Raw genomic sequence first — 13,055 nt, 5'->3', positions numbered from 1 at the left:
AGGCGGGGATGGCTCTTTGGGGGCATTTTGGGGTGAGGGGGGATCAGGACAGCGATGCCCGTGGTGGCTGGGGGGAGGCAAGGGCTGCCCAGCCCCAGTGCTGGGGTCCCAACCCTGCAGCCCAGGGCTTTGGGGGGCATAAGGAGCTGGTGGGGGTCAAGACATGGACCCATTCTTGCTGCTCTGGAGCCCATTATCTTATCAGGGCGTCGGGTGTGCCCTCTCTGGCACCGGGGGTTGTGGTTTGTCTGTGCTCTCCAAATAGCAATTCAGCCTTGGAATGGGGGGACATTCCTGTGCTGCAGGAGGGACAGGGTCACCCCGACAGAGCTGCCCTGCTGCAGCCCCTGCAGTGGGAATGGGCAGGGAGCGGGGAATGTTCTCAAGGGGGTCTCAGGGCAGCCTCAGGGTTCCTTGCTCCCTCAGCCTTCAAGCCCCGGTGAAGCTCCAGTGCCTTTGGTTGGCATCATTTTGGTTTTTGTACGTTTTGTACATTTGTGAGCCTTTGTACTTCAAGGCCTGTTAAGTGAATGCAAATGGAGCTGTGTGGTGACTTTGTGCAGGACCCTCAGGGGGCTGTGGGGGCTGGGGTGTCCCAGTTAACCAGATCCCCCTGAGGGTTCTGGATGCCTTTTTGGGGTCTGTGTCCTGCTCTGGGGCCCGGTCACCTGCAGCATTTCCTCACGTGCTGTGGCACGGTGTGGCTGTGCCTGTGTCCCCTCCTGAGGGCACAGCTGGGGTCGTGCCCCTCCAGCCTGGAGCCAGAGGGGCGGCTCTGCGTGCCTTGTTTTGGTTCTTCTCACAAACAACTGCGTGTCCTTGTGCCGAGGCCTCGTGCTGGGAGCGGCGGCTCCATCTGGGATAACAGCCCTGGATCGCTCACAGCCAGGGGCTCCCGGCCCCCGGCGCTGTGTGCCCTCACTCCCGGGGCAGGGGGCCTGCAAGGGCTGGGGCAGAGCAAAATATTGGGGTGTCTCTGGTGGTCCCAGGCCTGTCAGTGTGTGCTTGGCCAGAGCTCTGGGCTGGGCACTCCTGGCTGAGACTCGGGGGTTCCAAACCCTCCCCATGTGTGCAGGGAGGTGGGAGCAGGTGGGGGAAGCCCAGAGGTGGGGAGAGCTGTGGCATGACCCGGGAATCACACTTGTGGGAGCATGGCTATAAAGAGGAGGTCCCAGCAGAAGTTTTGGAAAGGGATAGTGCAGCTCCTGGTGCCTCCAGCATCTCCCTCTAACCCCACGGTGCTGACCTGAGCCTGAGGTGTTTCCTGGCACACGGTGGAGAATGGCAGCCCTGGCAATGGAGAGGAACATCCTGGGGAGCAGCAGGAGCGTTCTGGAACGCAGGTGGGACTCAAATCATCTCAGAAAAGCTGGGGACAGGCGGGGGAGACAAAGGGCTCCCCGGGGCCGGGCTGCTGGCGCAGTGAGGGGGTGACCTCCCCCCGGGCCAAGCTGTTGAATTGGGGAGCAAGGTCAGGCTCCCTGCAGGAGGGTGCAGGGGCTGACGTCAAAGGAAGCAGCTGTAATTCACAGGTTCCTGGGAGTGCTGGTCTCCAGGCCGTAATTCATCCCAGAAATGTCATTTCAGCCTTGAGCGTTATCGCTGCTCCGCCGTGTCCCACTGCTGGGGCAGATAACGGGGCCTGGGGAGTTGGGGGCTGCCTGGGGCTGCCCCTCACTTCAGCAGTGTATTTATAATTCAGTGTCCTATGGGCTGTCCTGCTTCTTGTGCACAGAGGCTCAGCCTGGCTCGTCATTCCACAGTGGTCGTGCTGTGAGATGCTGTCACCCAAAGTTATCCCTCATTATCCATTGTTACCCATCAAAGGCTGGACTCTATGACTTGGAGGACTTCTGCAGCATTAATGACGGTGTGACTGCGCTGACCTGTTCCCTGTCACAGCTCCGCTCCAGGTCCGTGTGCCGTGCTCTGTGCCGGCAAGGATGGCGAGGCAGGGCAGGAGCTGCTCGGGCTCTGCCCGCCGTGCCCCCGGGCCGGGGCAGCTCCGGGTCCCCTCACGGCCCCGGCCCCGTGCGCTGCCCGGGCTGCGCGGGGAGCGGGCCGGCCTTGGCCCGCGGGGCCCGGCCCGCACTGACGGCTCTTATCTCGCGGCTGACGGGGCAGAATCCTTCAGCCCCGCGTACTTAAGGCCGTGCACGGCGGGGCCGGGGCAGAGCAGCGCTCGGCGCAGACGGACGGACACCGCGGCCACCACCGAGGCCACCCCCGCTGCCACCGCCAAAATCACCGCCCGGCCACCGCCACCGCCCAGCCCTGCCACAGCCACCGCCCGGCCACCGCCACCGCCACCGCCGCTGCCCAGCCCACGCTCCAGCCCCTCAGGGAGATGCTGCCAGCCACGTCCAAGCTCTGCGCCGCCATCTCCTACCGCCACCTGCGCAACATGACCGGTGAGTCCGGCCGCGGGCCGGGGCAGCTCCTGTCCGGCTGTCTGGGACAGGATGGGGCCGGGGCAGCTCCTGTCCGGCTGTCTGGGACAGGATGGGGCCGGGGCAGCTCCTGTCCAGCTGCCCGGGGCAGGACAAGGCCAAGGCAGTCCCTGTCCGGCTGCCTGGGGTTCGGGGATTCCCTCCCTGCTGTCACAGGCAGAGTTAGAGTGGCTGTCTGGGACAGGATGGGGCCGGAGCAGCTCCTGTCCTGCTGCTTGGGGCAGGATAAGGCTGGGACAGTCCCTATCTGGCTGCCTCGGGTTCAGGGATTCTCTCCCTGCTGTCACAGGCAGAGTTAGAGTTTCTGACAAAAGTTTATTAGAGAAGCTGCTGTTGAGTCACGGGCTCCAGAAAGGGCTCTCTTTCTTCCTAAACTCCTCAGAGTGGTGGCTGGGGCCTCAGCGATGTTCTCCCCACTCCGTAGCATGGCGGGTTCTCTGATTTACTGTCCCTGAAACCCTGAGCCCTGTCGCTGGGGCCTGAGGGCTGGCTCATGTCCCTGTGACCAGCTCTGGGTCACACTCCCTCTGGCTGTGAGGGTTTTGTAGATCCATTTCCATGCTGTTTCCTGGGCACCTGCACAATGCTCCTCAGCGTTTTTACTGCTGAGTGGCTCGGAGCTGGAGCCAAGCTCAGGATTGCTTAGGACAGCCTACCCCAGGGCAGTGCGATGGCAACCAGCTGCTCCCTGTGCCTGTAGGGACACCGAGATGGTGACAAGCAGGGACTTTTCCATGTTGTGTGTTTAAATGGGGGAAAAACCCACAGTAAGGGCCACGTGGTGCTGGTGGGTGACACGCTCTCTCCCCAGGTCTGAGGAGACAAGCTGCTGTGGCCATCAGCCAGGAGCTGAGCAGGCTGGCCAGCCGCAGCCCAGGACCCAGCGCCTGGATCCACCAGGTGCGCAGGAGGAGCTCCTTGCTCAGTAAGTGACACCTGAGGGGTCTGTTCCTTCTGCTGGGGGGAGACCCTCACAGGCTGGGGGAAAACCTGCTTGAGGGTGGGCTGTGCTTCTGCTGAACCAAAGGCAGAGTGGGAACTGGGTGTAATCCCCGTCCCCTGGGCACAGAGAAGGGTATTTGGTGTAGATAAAGCTTCATCTGCACATTACACTGCTCTTGCTCAGCCCTGCCTCTGTCTGCAGGCTCAAGGCTGGAGGAGAAACCCTTCAGCGAGACGGAAATGTCTTACATCAAGCAAGGAGAGGAGGCCCTGCAGAAATCCCTCAGAATCCTGGAGGACCAGGACGACTGGAAGACAGAGACAGTGGCGGTGGGTGCTGTGCCCCGTGGTGCTGCCTTGCAGCCCTCCCCCTGCGAGCAGCCCTGGTGGTAACTCTGCCATCCCCTCCGCAGGGTAACGGGGACAAAGTGCTGAGCAAGGTGCTGCCAGACGTGGGGAAGGTGTTCCGGCTGGAGGTGGTGGTGGACCAGCCCCTGGACAGGGTGTACGGGGAGCTGGTGGACAACATGGAGCAGATGGGAGACTGGAACCCCAACGTCAAAGAAGTCAGGGTAGGAGATGTGGGAGATGTGTCAGAGCTGTCCCAGCTCTGTGTTCTTTCCATTTCCTGCTGCAGACGTAGAGAAGGTTTTGCAGTATCTGTGTTGCTGCTGCAGCAGAGGCGAGTCTGGAGCAGCTTCTGTGTGACTAATTCTGCAGGAAAGGCACTTCCTGCAAGGAGCTGCCAGTTCTGCTGGAAAATGGGGCTGATCTGGGGAAGAAATAGCCCCAAGGCACAAGGAATCAGAGAGGCAGTAAGGGAATAGCTTTTCACTCAGGAATTGTAAACAGTTCTCACCTGGGGGCAAGCAAGTATTTGGAGTTATTGTCACTGTCAACTCTTTGTCAGACCCTGTATCTGAACACCTGGTAACCAAAGGCAGCTTTTAGCAGTGCTTGCAGTAAACACTTCAAATGAAAGTTTTAATTCTGAACTGCAGATTCTGGAGAAGATTGGGAAGGACACGGTGATCACCCACGAGAAGGCGGCCGCGACCCCAGGGAACATCGTGGGGCCACGGGACTTCGTGAGCGTGCGGTGCTCCAGGAGACGTGGCTCCACCTGTGTCCTGGCTGGGATGTCCACCACCTACGGGGCCATGCCCGAGCAGGAGGGCTTCATAAGGTACCCCCTGCTCAGCCCCGTTATGCCTGTGCAGGGAGGAGATTCCCTCAGGGCACTGTGGGCTCAGGGTCGCTGGGTTTCTATGGGCGGCAGGAGCTGCTGCAGAAAGCCCAAAGTGCATTTTTGAGGCAGAAAAGTCCAAGTTTGGGGCTGACTTGAGCCTCTCCCCCCACCAGGGCTGAGAATGGTCCCACCTGCATGGTCCTGCGCCCGCTGCCCGGCAGCCCCTCCCAGACCAGGCTCACCTGGCTGCTCAGCATCGACCTCAAGGTACCTGGGGCTGGACGAGCTGGGGGCAGCTGGGGGCTCTGGGGGAGGCTGGTTCTGCTCACAGGCTGTGTCTGCTCCTCCCCAGGGCTGGCTACCCAAGACCATCATCAACCAGGTCCTGTCCCAGACACAGGTGGACTTTGCCAAACACCTGCGGCAGCGCCTGGCCCGGTCGGTGCCTGCGGCCTGCTGACCACAACCTGCTGACCACAACCTGCTGACCACAACCTGCTGACCACCTGTGCAGGGCTCCCTTCAGGGACCAAGTATGGAATCTTGTCACTTCAATTAGCCAAGGCCTTTAACAGCTGATTCCACTAATTAATATATAGTTATAATCAGTTTATTTATTGAAGCTTATTGTGTAAGTGCAGGACTAAAAATTTAATTCCTGCAGTTGCTTAACTGAGCACGTGCTGGACCAGTCAGCCAACTCCACCCTCCCTAATTACTTTCAATGAATAAATAAAGCTTTAATTAGTGCTGTCTACAATTAAAGGTCTGGGCTAATTAGTTATTAGGGAGACAGCTGACTGGGAAGTACATCCTCAGTGAGGCAAACACAAGCCTGACTGAACCTCAAATTTTACTCTCCCAAAGCTCAAACACAGCCCTTAACAATTTTGTTTCCTCTCCCCCTCAAAGCAGCTCTAATTTATTTTTTTCCTGTACCAACACATAAAAAATGTCAAATTATTTATTCATCCAAAGCTCTGCAATGATGATCATTAGCAGGAGGCCCCATGTAACTCCTGTGCACAGAGATCTTCAGCTCATAAGATCTCTAAGTGTAGCTACTTTGAGTTTCAATGTCACTTGTAACAATTTACAAGACAAAAACAAGAATAAAAAGAAGAGTTAAAGCCTTTATTTTTAAACTGGTTTCCAGTCTGTGGGGAAAAAAAATACAGTTTGGACAGAAGCCCAAATTTCAGTCTTACATGCAGCCGTGTTGTTCCAACAGAGCCGTCCTGGCTGGGAGCTGTTGGTCACCATCAGCCAAACACTCCTGAGCACAGGGGTCACTGCAGCCACACCTGGCAGGTCCAGCTACACCCCGGGAGAAGGTTCTTCAACACCCCCTTCTCCAGCAAGCGACACTCTAACGGGACTGGGGGCTCCCAGAGAGACCCCACACTAGCACAGAACCCCCCAGACCTGCCTCCTGGGGCAGTGGGGAGCTGTGAACACACACACAACACCTGCCAGCCAGGGCTGCATCCACCTCAGCCTCTTGGGTCCTTGGCTGATCACTGAGAGAGAGATGGATGCTCCTCCACGGTGCTGGGGTTTATGGCTCCCAGGGTGGGCTCCTCCTGCCATCCACCTCTGTCTCCACGTGGTACAGGACATCTGCCAGCGTGTGCTCCACCACGGCCCCCCAGCCCATGTCACTCATCTGCAGAGAGAAGCACAGTTAGCTCCACTCCTGGACAAGGAGGGAACACATAGCCCAGAGCTGTTTTCCTCCTCAAAACAGTAGTGGCGGGGGGGGATTCCAAGGGTTTCCTTCAACAGCAATTCAGCCCCCTTACTGACAAATGAGGCCAACACAGGCAACAGTCTGTCAAGAGGAACAAGATAACAGCACCTGGATATCTGTCCTTATATATATTTTAAACACAATCCTTTTGGCTACACTGTCCAGGTAGTGAGACTGAAGGACAGGTACAGGTGTGGCATGAATCACACCAAAACATCTCTGATTTAAACAATGAGGCTCTCAAACAGGGGGAGAAGCTTCAGTTGTACTTACAGGATGGTAAGTGATGTCTCTTGGTGGATACTTGAAATATGGTCCAAAGTTTATGGAAACCTGTGGAACATACATTTTCATTACATGTAAAAATCCAGGAAAATCTCTTTAGTCCTCTGTCCTTGTCCCTTCCTACTCCTGAGCCTCCCCACACTCTGTGCAAGCTCACAGGAACAAACATTGCTGATGTTACTTCAGCGATTTGATAATCTTGTTACATGTGTGAACAGCAAGATTGTTCCAGAGTCACTAAAATGGTTCCCATCTTTTCACCTGGCACACTCCCCGAGTGCCCACACCTAGTGCATGAACACACTTTGGGTGTGAAACTGATGCATTTAGGAATTCCCTTTCAAAGACCCCTCACTTACTGTGCAGCCTTTGTACAGAGAGATAGCAGGAAAATAAACCCCCTCAAAGATGTCCTTAAAGGCAACTCCTTGGCTGACACCATTCTTGAAGAATATGATCTGAAAAATGAAGGGTTTTCCCACTGATGGTGGCTGTCAGGACACAGCAACCCTGACAAGATTAATGCCTGCTCCCTTTCACTCAGGCCAGGCACGTGCTGAAATGACAGCAACAACTCACCTGGCTTCCAGGGGCTTGCTTTAGGCTCTTCTCTGCTTTGTCCACAAAATCCTTCTCTTCAAAGTACAAGTAGCTTTTGAACTTGATCAAAGCCTGAAACAGCAGCAAACAATGTCAGGAACAAGCCTGAAACCTGTTACCTGTCACCTGCCCTGCTCAGGGCCAGGCGTGCCTGGTGTCAGAGTACCTGTGAGAAATGATTCCCACAGCTCAGACATTTCAGAGCCAGGAGGGGAAGGTGAAAGATGTGGGCAATGCCATCCAGGAGTATTTTGCTTTCTTGAGATCAACACTTTGGGCCTCTCCCCCACGAACCACAGAGGTACCGAGAGGCAGGATGGGAAGGATGCAGGGAAAGGGGCACGAGTGAGGCCATTTTCCAGTTTTCCACCTGCCAATGCTTAATCCAACAGTGAACTTGCACCTCACCTTGTCTTTGTAGGTGTCAGGCAGGGATTTGGCTGTCTCAGTATCCTCTGGAAGGTTGATGTAAAACCCCAGGACATCACCCTGTCCGTAGCCAGAGGAATAGTGTTTCCCTATGGACTGGTGAAACTTGGTTCCTTTTTTGCTGCGCCAGGAGTAACTGAACTTGTCGTATCCCAGAGGGGCCTGGAGGTTCCCTGTAGAAACAAATGCTTCATGGTGAGCACAGGGAGTGTAGCAGGAGCACCTGCTGAGAAATGCTTTGTAAAATTATTTACCCAAGGGCTGTGACCAGCCTAATCTGGCAGCTGTGTCTGGAGGCATCTCGTCCATGGAGATTTCGAAGTACCAGGCTCCCTTGCGCACGCCGTGCGAGGCCCTCACCATGGAATAGCCCTTCTCCCCAACAACAGTCAGCCTGTCGTCAGAGATCTTCAGCTGGGGAGCTGCAGGGGAGCACAAGAGCATGCACTTGTGTGGTGATGTCAAAAGGCAAGTGAACACGCAGAGGTGGATTTAAGTTCTGCACCTGTGAGAGCAGGGGCAGCTGAAACAGCTCTGACTGGTGCCCCTGGAAGGAAACCCAACCTGCACAGACTAACAGGCTCTGTACCTCGGTCATGCAGCGCCAGGAGGACTCGCTCATACAGGCAGGCTCTGTACAGGTCCCCAGGAATTGGTTTTCCTGCCCAGCAGTCCAGCTCCAGCTTTTCAGGGTCGGGTGCGTGGGGGTCGGGCTCGGCCAGGATGTAGCGATAGCCGTCCTTGTTGAAGGGGTGCTCCAGAGGGTACCCGTGGGGGGGCAGGCGCTGAGCAGCAAACAGCGGGTCACTGAAACACACAAACCCCATGCTGGCATCTCCAGGTGCTGTCACTTGTCACCCCAGGACAGCCCCTGCAGAGCTGTCCCTGTGCTCAATGCTGCACACTCGTGTCTCCGTGAAATGAGCGGTCATCCACTGCAAATCACTTATAGCCTGTGACCCATCAGTCATCCATGACATCATCAGTGACATCACAGGGCTCTGGAGTGACCCCCAAACACCCACCCAGGGCAGACACAGCTGGGAGGCACCTCAGGGCATCACAAGTGCCACTGTCCCTGACTGGTACCCATCCCTGTGCCCATCCCTATGCCCATCTCCATACCTTTCCCTGTGCCATTCCTGTGTCCATCTCCACACCCATCCCTGTGCCCTGCCCATCCCTTTGCCATCCCCATGTCCATCTCCACACCCATCCCTGTGCCATGCCCATCCCTGTGCCATCCCGGTGTCCATCTCCGCACCCATCCCTGTGTCCATCCCCATGCCCATCCCTTTGCCATCCCCATGTCCATCTCCACACCCATCCCTGTGCCATCCCCATGCCCATCCCCATGCCCGTCCCTGTGACCATCTCCACATCCATCCCTGTGCCATCCCCATGCCCATCCCTGTGTCCATCTCCACACCCAGCCCTGCACCCCTCCCTGTGCCATTCCCATGTCTATCTCCACACTCATCCCCGTGCCCATCCCTGCCCCTCCATGGCACCTCTGCTCTCACCTCCGTGTTTTCTTGGCCGTGCCCGTGGTGCCCCCGTCCTGCTGCTTGCGCTTGGCCCCTCGGCCCTTCCCGCTGCCCCCGGCAGCCATTCCCCCTGGACACACAAACCAGGCCCGCTCAGGAGCTGCCGCTCGCCAGCGCCCGCCCGCACGGGATCCCCAGGGAGAGAGGGCACAGCAGCCAAACCAAATCAGCTCGTGGGCTCAGGTGCCTTTGGCCACAGTTACTGTGAACCAGACTTCACTGCCAACGAGCACAGCGAAGGCCACAACTTTCATGTGGCTTCTGGTCAGCTTTTGAGGTGTCTGAATTTGGAGCAGAAGCTAAAGGAGAATGAGCAGCGAAACAAGCTCAATCTGAGCTTTTCAGGTGAGAATTAAGAATCTTTTCTGTCATCAGAAGATTTATAGGCAGCAGCACTGGGATCCACTTCAGGGGCATTAATATTATTATAATTATTATTATGGGAGATTCCAGTCACAGCCCAAATCTATTTCTGCAGAAGCAGCAGAAACCCAGCCTACAGCACAGCCACCAACGCGGTGACCCTGTGCTGGAGGAACACTGACACCAACCAGCAACAAGCGCCAAATGTTCAATTTCCATCTACAAAATAAAATACACCTGAGTTGAGAAAAACGAAAAGCAAGAGGTGTTTCTCTTCAGTACTACTGAAATCAGTTCTATGATTGAGCAGCAAATCAGTTTGAACTCAGCACTCAGTAATAAAACTGAGGGTAGGAAAAGCTACGTGTCAAACTTAATCAAACTAATATCAGCATGTTTTAGTAAATTAAGTCATACATGCATTTTATCATCCTGCTATTTTCAAAGATATCACCGCTGATTTATAAGGAAAACTATGGGAATTTCATGTACTGTAGATAAACACCTGCACAAACCACATTCCTGTGGTAACTAAAAATCCAGTCAGCTCTTCCATTACCAGCATTCCCTTACAGGGTAAGGGATCCAAACCATCCAGGGAATGCCATATTCTGCACAAACATGACCTGATCCAGCTGCACTCCCTGATTTCAGTGCAAACAAACATTCAGGCTCTCCAGTTTGTCAGCAATTACTTGCCCAAAAAACCAATTATTTGTCCAACAAACCATTGCACTGTAAATTTCAGATCAATTGTTTAAGCATTAAAACTACAACATCAGGTCAATTGACACAGAAAAAATAAACATAAGCGTAAAATAAATAAACAAAACCTTTAAACCAGTCAAGTAGGGCAGAATATGGCAATTAAAAGCTTCTAACTACTAAGATTAAAGACTGGAATTGCTGGTTTGTATTGAAGTCCAACTGCAATCACATCAGGGCACACTTTCATTTTTGATTGACTTTGGCTTCTAAGAGAATCGAGCAAGAAAAGCTTTGCAAACAGCAATACTTAAGTTTTAGAAGCTGAAAGGTAAATATTCACCTCCCAGAGAGGCTCCACCTGCAAGAACAGAAGTGGCACCACATGTTTGTCAGTCTCCCAGAAATGAAATAAAAAACAACCAGTGCATGACATGGAAACAACACACCTGAGATATCTCTAACCTGCCTTAAAAAGACCCAAATACCTCCTGTCTGTACTACTGGGATGTGTTCAGCACAGATTATTAATATATAAACCAATTAACAGTTAATTTACTGCAGCAATGCTGCCCTGAGTACCCTCAGCAAGATGGGAAACAGGAAATCTGAACAACTCAAGGAGATCATTTAAAACCATTCTAGGAGCAAAGTGACAAGCTCAGCCTCCAGCGAGCATCTTGATTTATCTGGTCACAGTAAAGAAAGGGCTGAACCTTCCCAAGACACAAAGTTAATCTTTCTATAAAAAGGCACAGTGAGACTGTTGTGAGCATAAGCACACAGTTCACAGGACAGTTTAACTGCACAGATCCCCAGAGGACTGGGAAATGCAGCTTAGTCCCAAATACCCAAACCCCTCTGAGTAAAGAACTTGCCATTTAAGCTTCCACTCGTGGACACGGCGTTGTTCTGTTTCTGGTTGTCATAAGCTGGACCAATATTGGCAAGATCCTGCAGGAGATCAAACACTCTGCTGTACACACTTGGTCAAAGGGAACACTCTGAGCCTCAGCAGGGCACTCACCCACTGCTGGCACAGCTCAGGCTCACAGCAGAGATCTGCCCCTTGACTGAGCAGAAAGGTACCAGAGGAACCCCCACCCCCCTCTCAGCTCCCCACTTTCCTCCTGTCTCTCATCATACCTGGTCTAGAAGCCCAAATTTGGGGTAATCTTCCTCTGGGTCTTTACTGCCTGGATCTGGATGCTCTTTCACCAGGAACACATCTCTTTCTTTACACTAAAACAAAGGACTTTTAGTTACACAGGGTAAGATGATAACAAATTCATTAACAAGTGTTTAAATTCCAGTAGTTTCTATTAATATGCTTTAGGTACATCAGTGCCTAAGAAGCATCAGTGCCTTCACCCTGCAGCTCCAAGCCCAGCCCTCAGCACACACAGATGTCAGAAACCCAAACCTGTGGGAATTCTTCCAGGGATTTACCCTCAATCCTTACCATGGTTTTGACAATATTATTGGGCCAAGTCATTTTCCCAGGCCTCTGCCGTGTTGTCATACACTCCCAGTATTTATCAATAAAGGGGATAATATCCTGCAGGAACAGAAAGCATTTGTGTGAGCTCCTGCTCTTGCTGACAGCAGCAGTGCTGTGAGCCTGGGGCAGGTCCCAAAGAGCCAGACCTTATCCTTGGAGAACATGGTTTTGGGGTGCTCATCCTGCGTCCTCGACTGCCACGTCAGGTTGGCCAGAGCACTAAGGCACATCTCCTTCAGATCTGAGAAACAAAACACCCCAGGCCTGTGATTACACTTGGAGGGAAGATCAGACACAGTGATCACCCTGAGAAATTGCAAAACCTCCCCAATTCTGTCCTGACTCAGCCCTCCTGAACCAGTTACAACACCTTCATAAATCAGTAGCAAAACACTTTTAGAAGAAGCCACACATGGTTGTAAATATGGGATTTTGGCTCATTTTATGAAATTCTCAGCAGAGCCCACCCACTGACTTCAGACAAAGCCAACCCTCCAAGATGAAGGTGCACAAAACATCCCCCAAAAAGCTGCTCCCAAACTCACTTGCTTGTTTCCTCAGGAAGTAGGTGTTCCCACTGTGGTGGCACACGTTGCAGTGGAAGCTGTAGTTGGTCATGAAGGGCAGACACGACCTAGGAAAAGGCAGCTCTGTCAGGGCTGGGTACAGTGGAATTATTGTTTCAGGCTAAAGAATCCCAGAACCTGTGAGGCTGGAAGAGCCCTCTGAGTGCAGTCTGTGCCCAATGCCCACCTTGTCCCCAGCCCAGAGCACTGAGTGCCACCTCCAGGGGTTCCCTGGACACCTCCCCTTGTCCTGTCCCTGTTTCCTGGAGCAGAGCCTGACCCCCCCCGGCTGTCCCCTCCTGTCAGTTGTGCAGAGCCACAAAATCCCCCCTGAGCCTCCTTTTCTCCAGGCTGAGCCCCTTTCCAGCTCCCTCAGACTCTCCTGGAGCTCCAGCCCCTTCCCAGCTCCATTCCCTGCCCTTCTTCTTGGAGTGAAAGAAAATTATTTATTCTTTACTACACTGGGTTAAGAAACTAATTATTCCAGCTTAAAACCCAAGTATTCTTTTCCTCCCTAAAACCAAAGACATCTTACAGCAGCATTTCACGGGGGTGCTTTATCATGGACAAAGCTTTATTTACACAACACACCAGTTCCCAAGCGTTCAAGGACACAGGCAGCTCCTCGGGAACTCAGACTCCAAACACTGCACTCTAAAGCCCCGTGCTGCCCTGCCAGCCCCATCACCTACGTGGTGTCGATCCGCGACATGCGCGGCGATCTCGCG

General features: G+C 53.8%; 2 protein-coding genes across 3 annotated transcripts; one reads left to right on the top strand and one right to left on the bottom strand.

Moving 5' to 3' along the window:
* Positions 1-2,347: 2,347 nt before the first annotated feature.
* STAR (steroidogenic acute regulatory protein) lies at positions 2,348-5,087 on the top strand. Its single transcript, XM_041479509.1, has 7 exons — positions 2,348-2,411; positions 3,262-3,375; positions 3,595-3,722; positions 3,806-3,964; positions 4,394-4,578; positions 4,755-4,848; positions 4,934-5,087. The coding sequence occupies exons 1-7, from the start codon at positions 2,348-2,350 to the stop codon at positions 5,039-5,041; spliced, it is 852 nt and encodes a 283-aa protein (XP_041335443.1). The 3' UTR covers positions 5,042-5,087.
* A 614-nt stretch (positions 5,088-5,701) lies between these two features.
* ASH2L (ASH2 like, histone lysine methyltransferase complex subunit) lies at positions 5,702-13,034 on the bottom strand. 2 transcript variants are annotated; one of them, XM_041479427.1, is made up of 15 exons: positions 13,020-13,034; positions 12,307-12,395; positions 11,908-12,002; positions 11,723-11,818; positions 11,407-11,502; positions 11,139-11,214; positions 10,604-10,621; positions 9,169-9,262; positions 8,235-8,452; positions 7,900-8,067; positions 7,625-7,818; positions 7,196-7,288; positions 6,976-7,074; positions 6,605-6,664; positions 5,702-6,247 (listed from the first exon to the last, which is right to left on the bottom strand). In XM_041479427.1, the coding sequence occupies exons 2-15, from the start codon at positions 12,377-12,379 to the stop codon at positions 6,140-6,142; spliced, it is 1,488 nt and encodes a 495-aa protein (XP_041335361.1). In that variant the 5' UTR covers positions 12,380-12,395; positions 13,020-13,034; the 3' UTR covers positions 5,702-6,139. The 2 variants fall into 2 exon arrangements, with proteins under 2 accessions (XP_041335361.1, XP_041335370.1); XM_041479436.1 differs by lacking the exon at positions 10,604-10,621.
* Positions 13,035-13,055: the final 21 nt, after the last annotated feature.

This window comes from Pyrgilauda ruficollis, unplaced genomic scaffold (assembly GCF_017590135.1).
Source record: "Pyrgilauda ruficollis isolate IOZ18807 unplaced genomic scaffold, ASM1759013v1 scaffold113, whole genome shotgun sequence".
Taxonomy (NCBI): Eukaryota; Metazoa; Chordata; class Aves; order Passeriformes; family Passeridae; genus Pyrgilauda; species Pyrgilauda ruficollis.
Note: the sequence above shows the minus strand (reverse complement) of the source record. Positions and strands in the feature narration are given on the sequence as shown.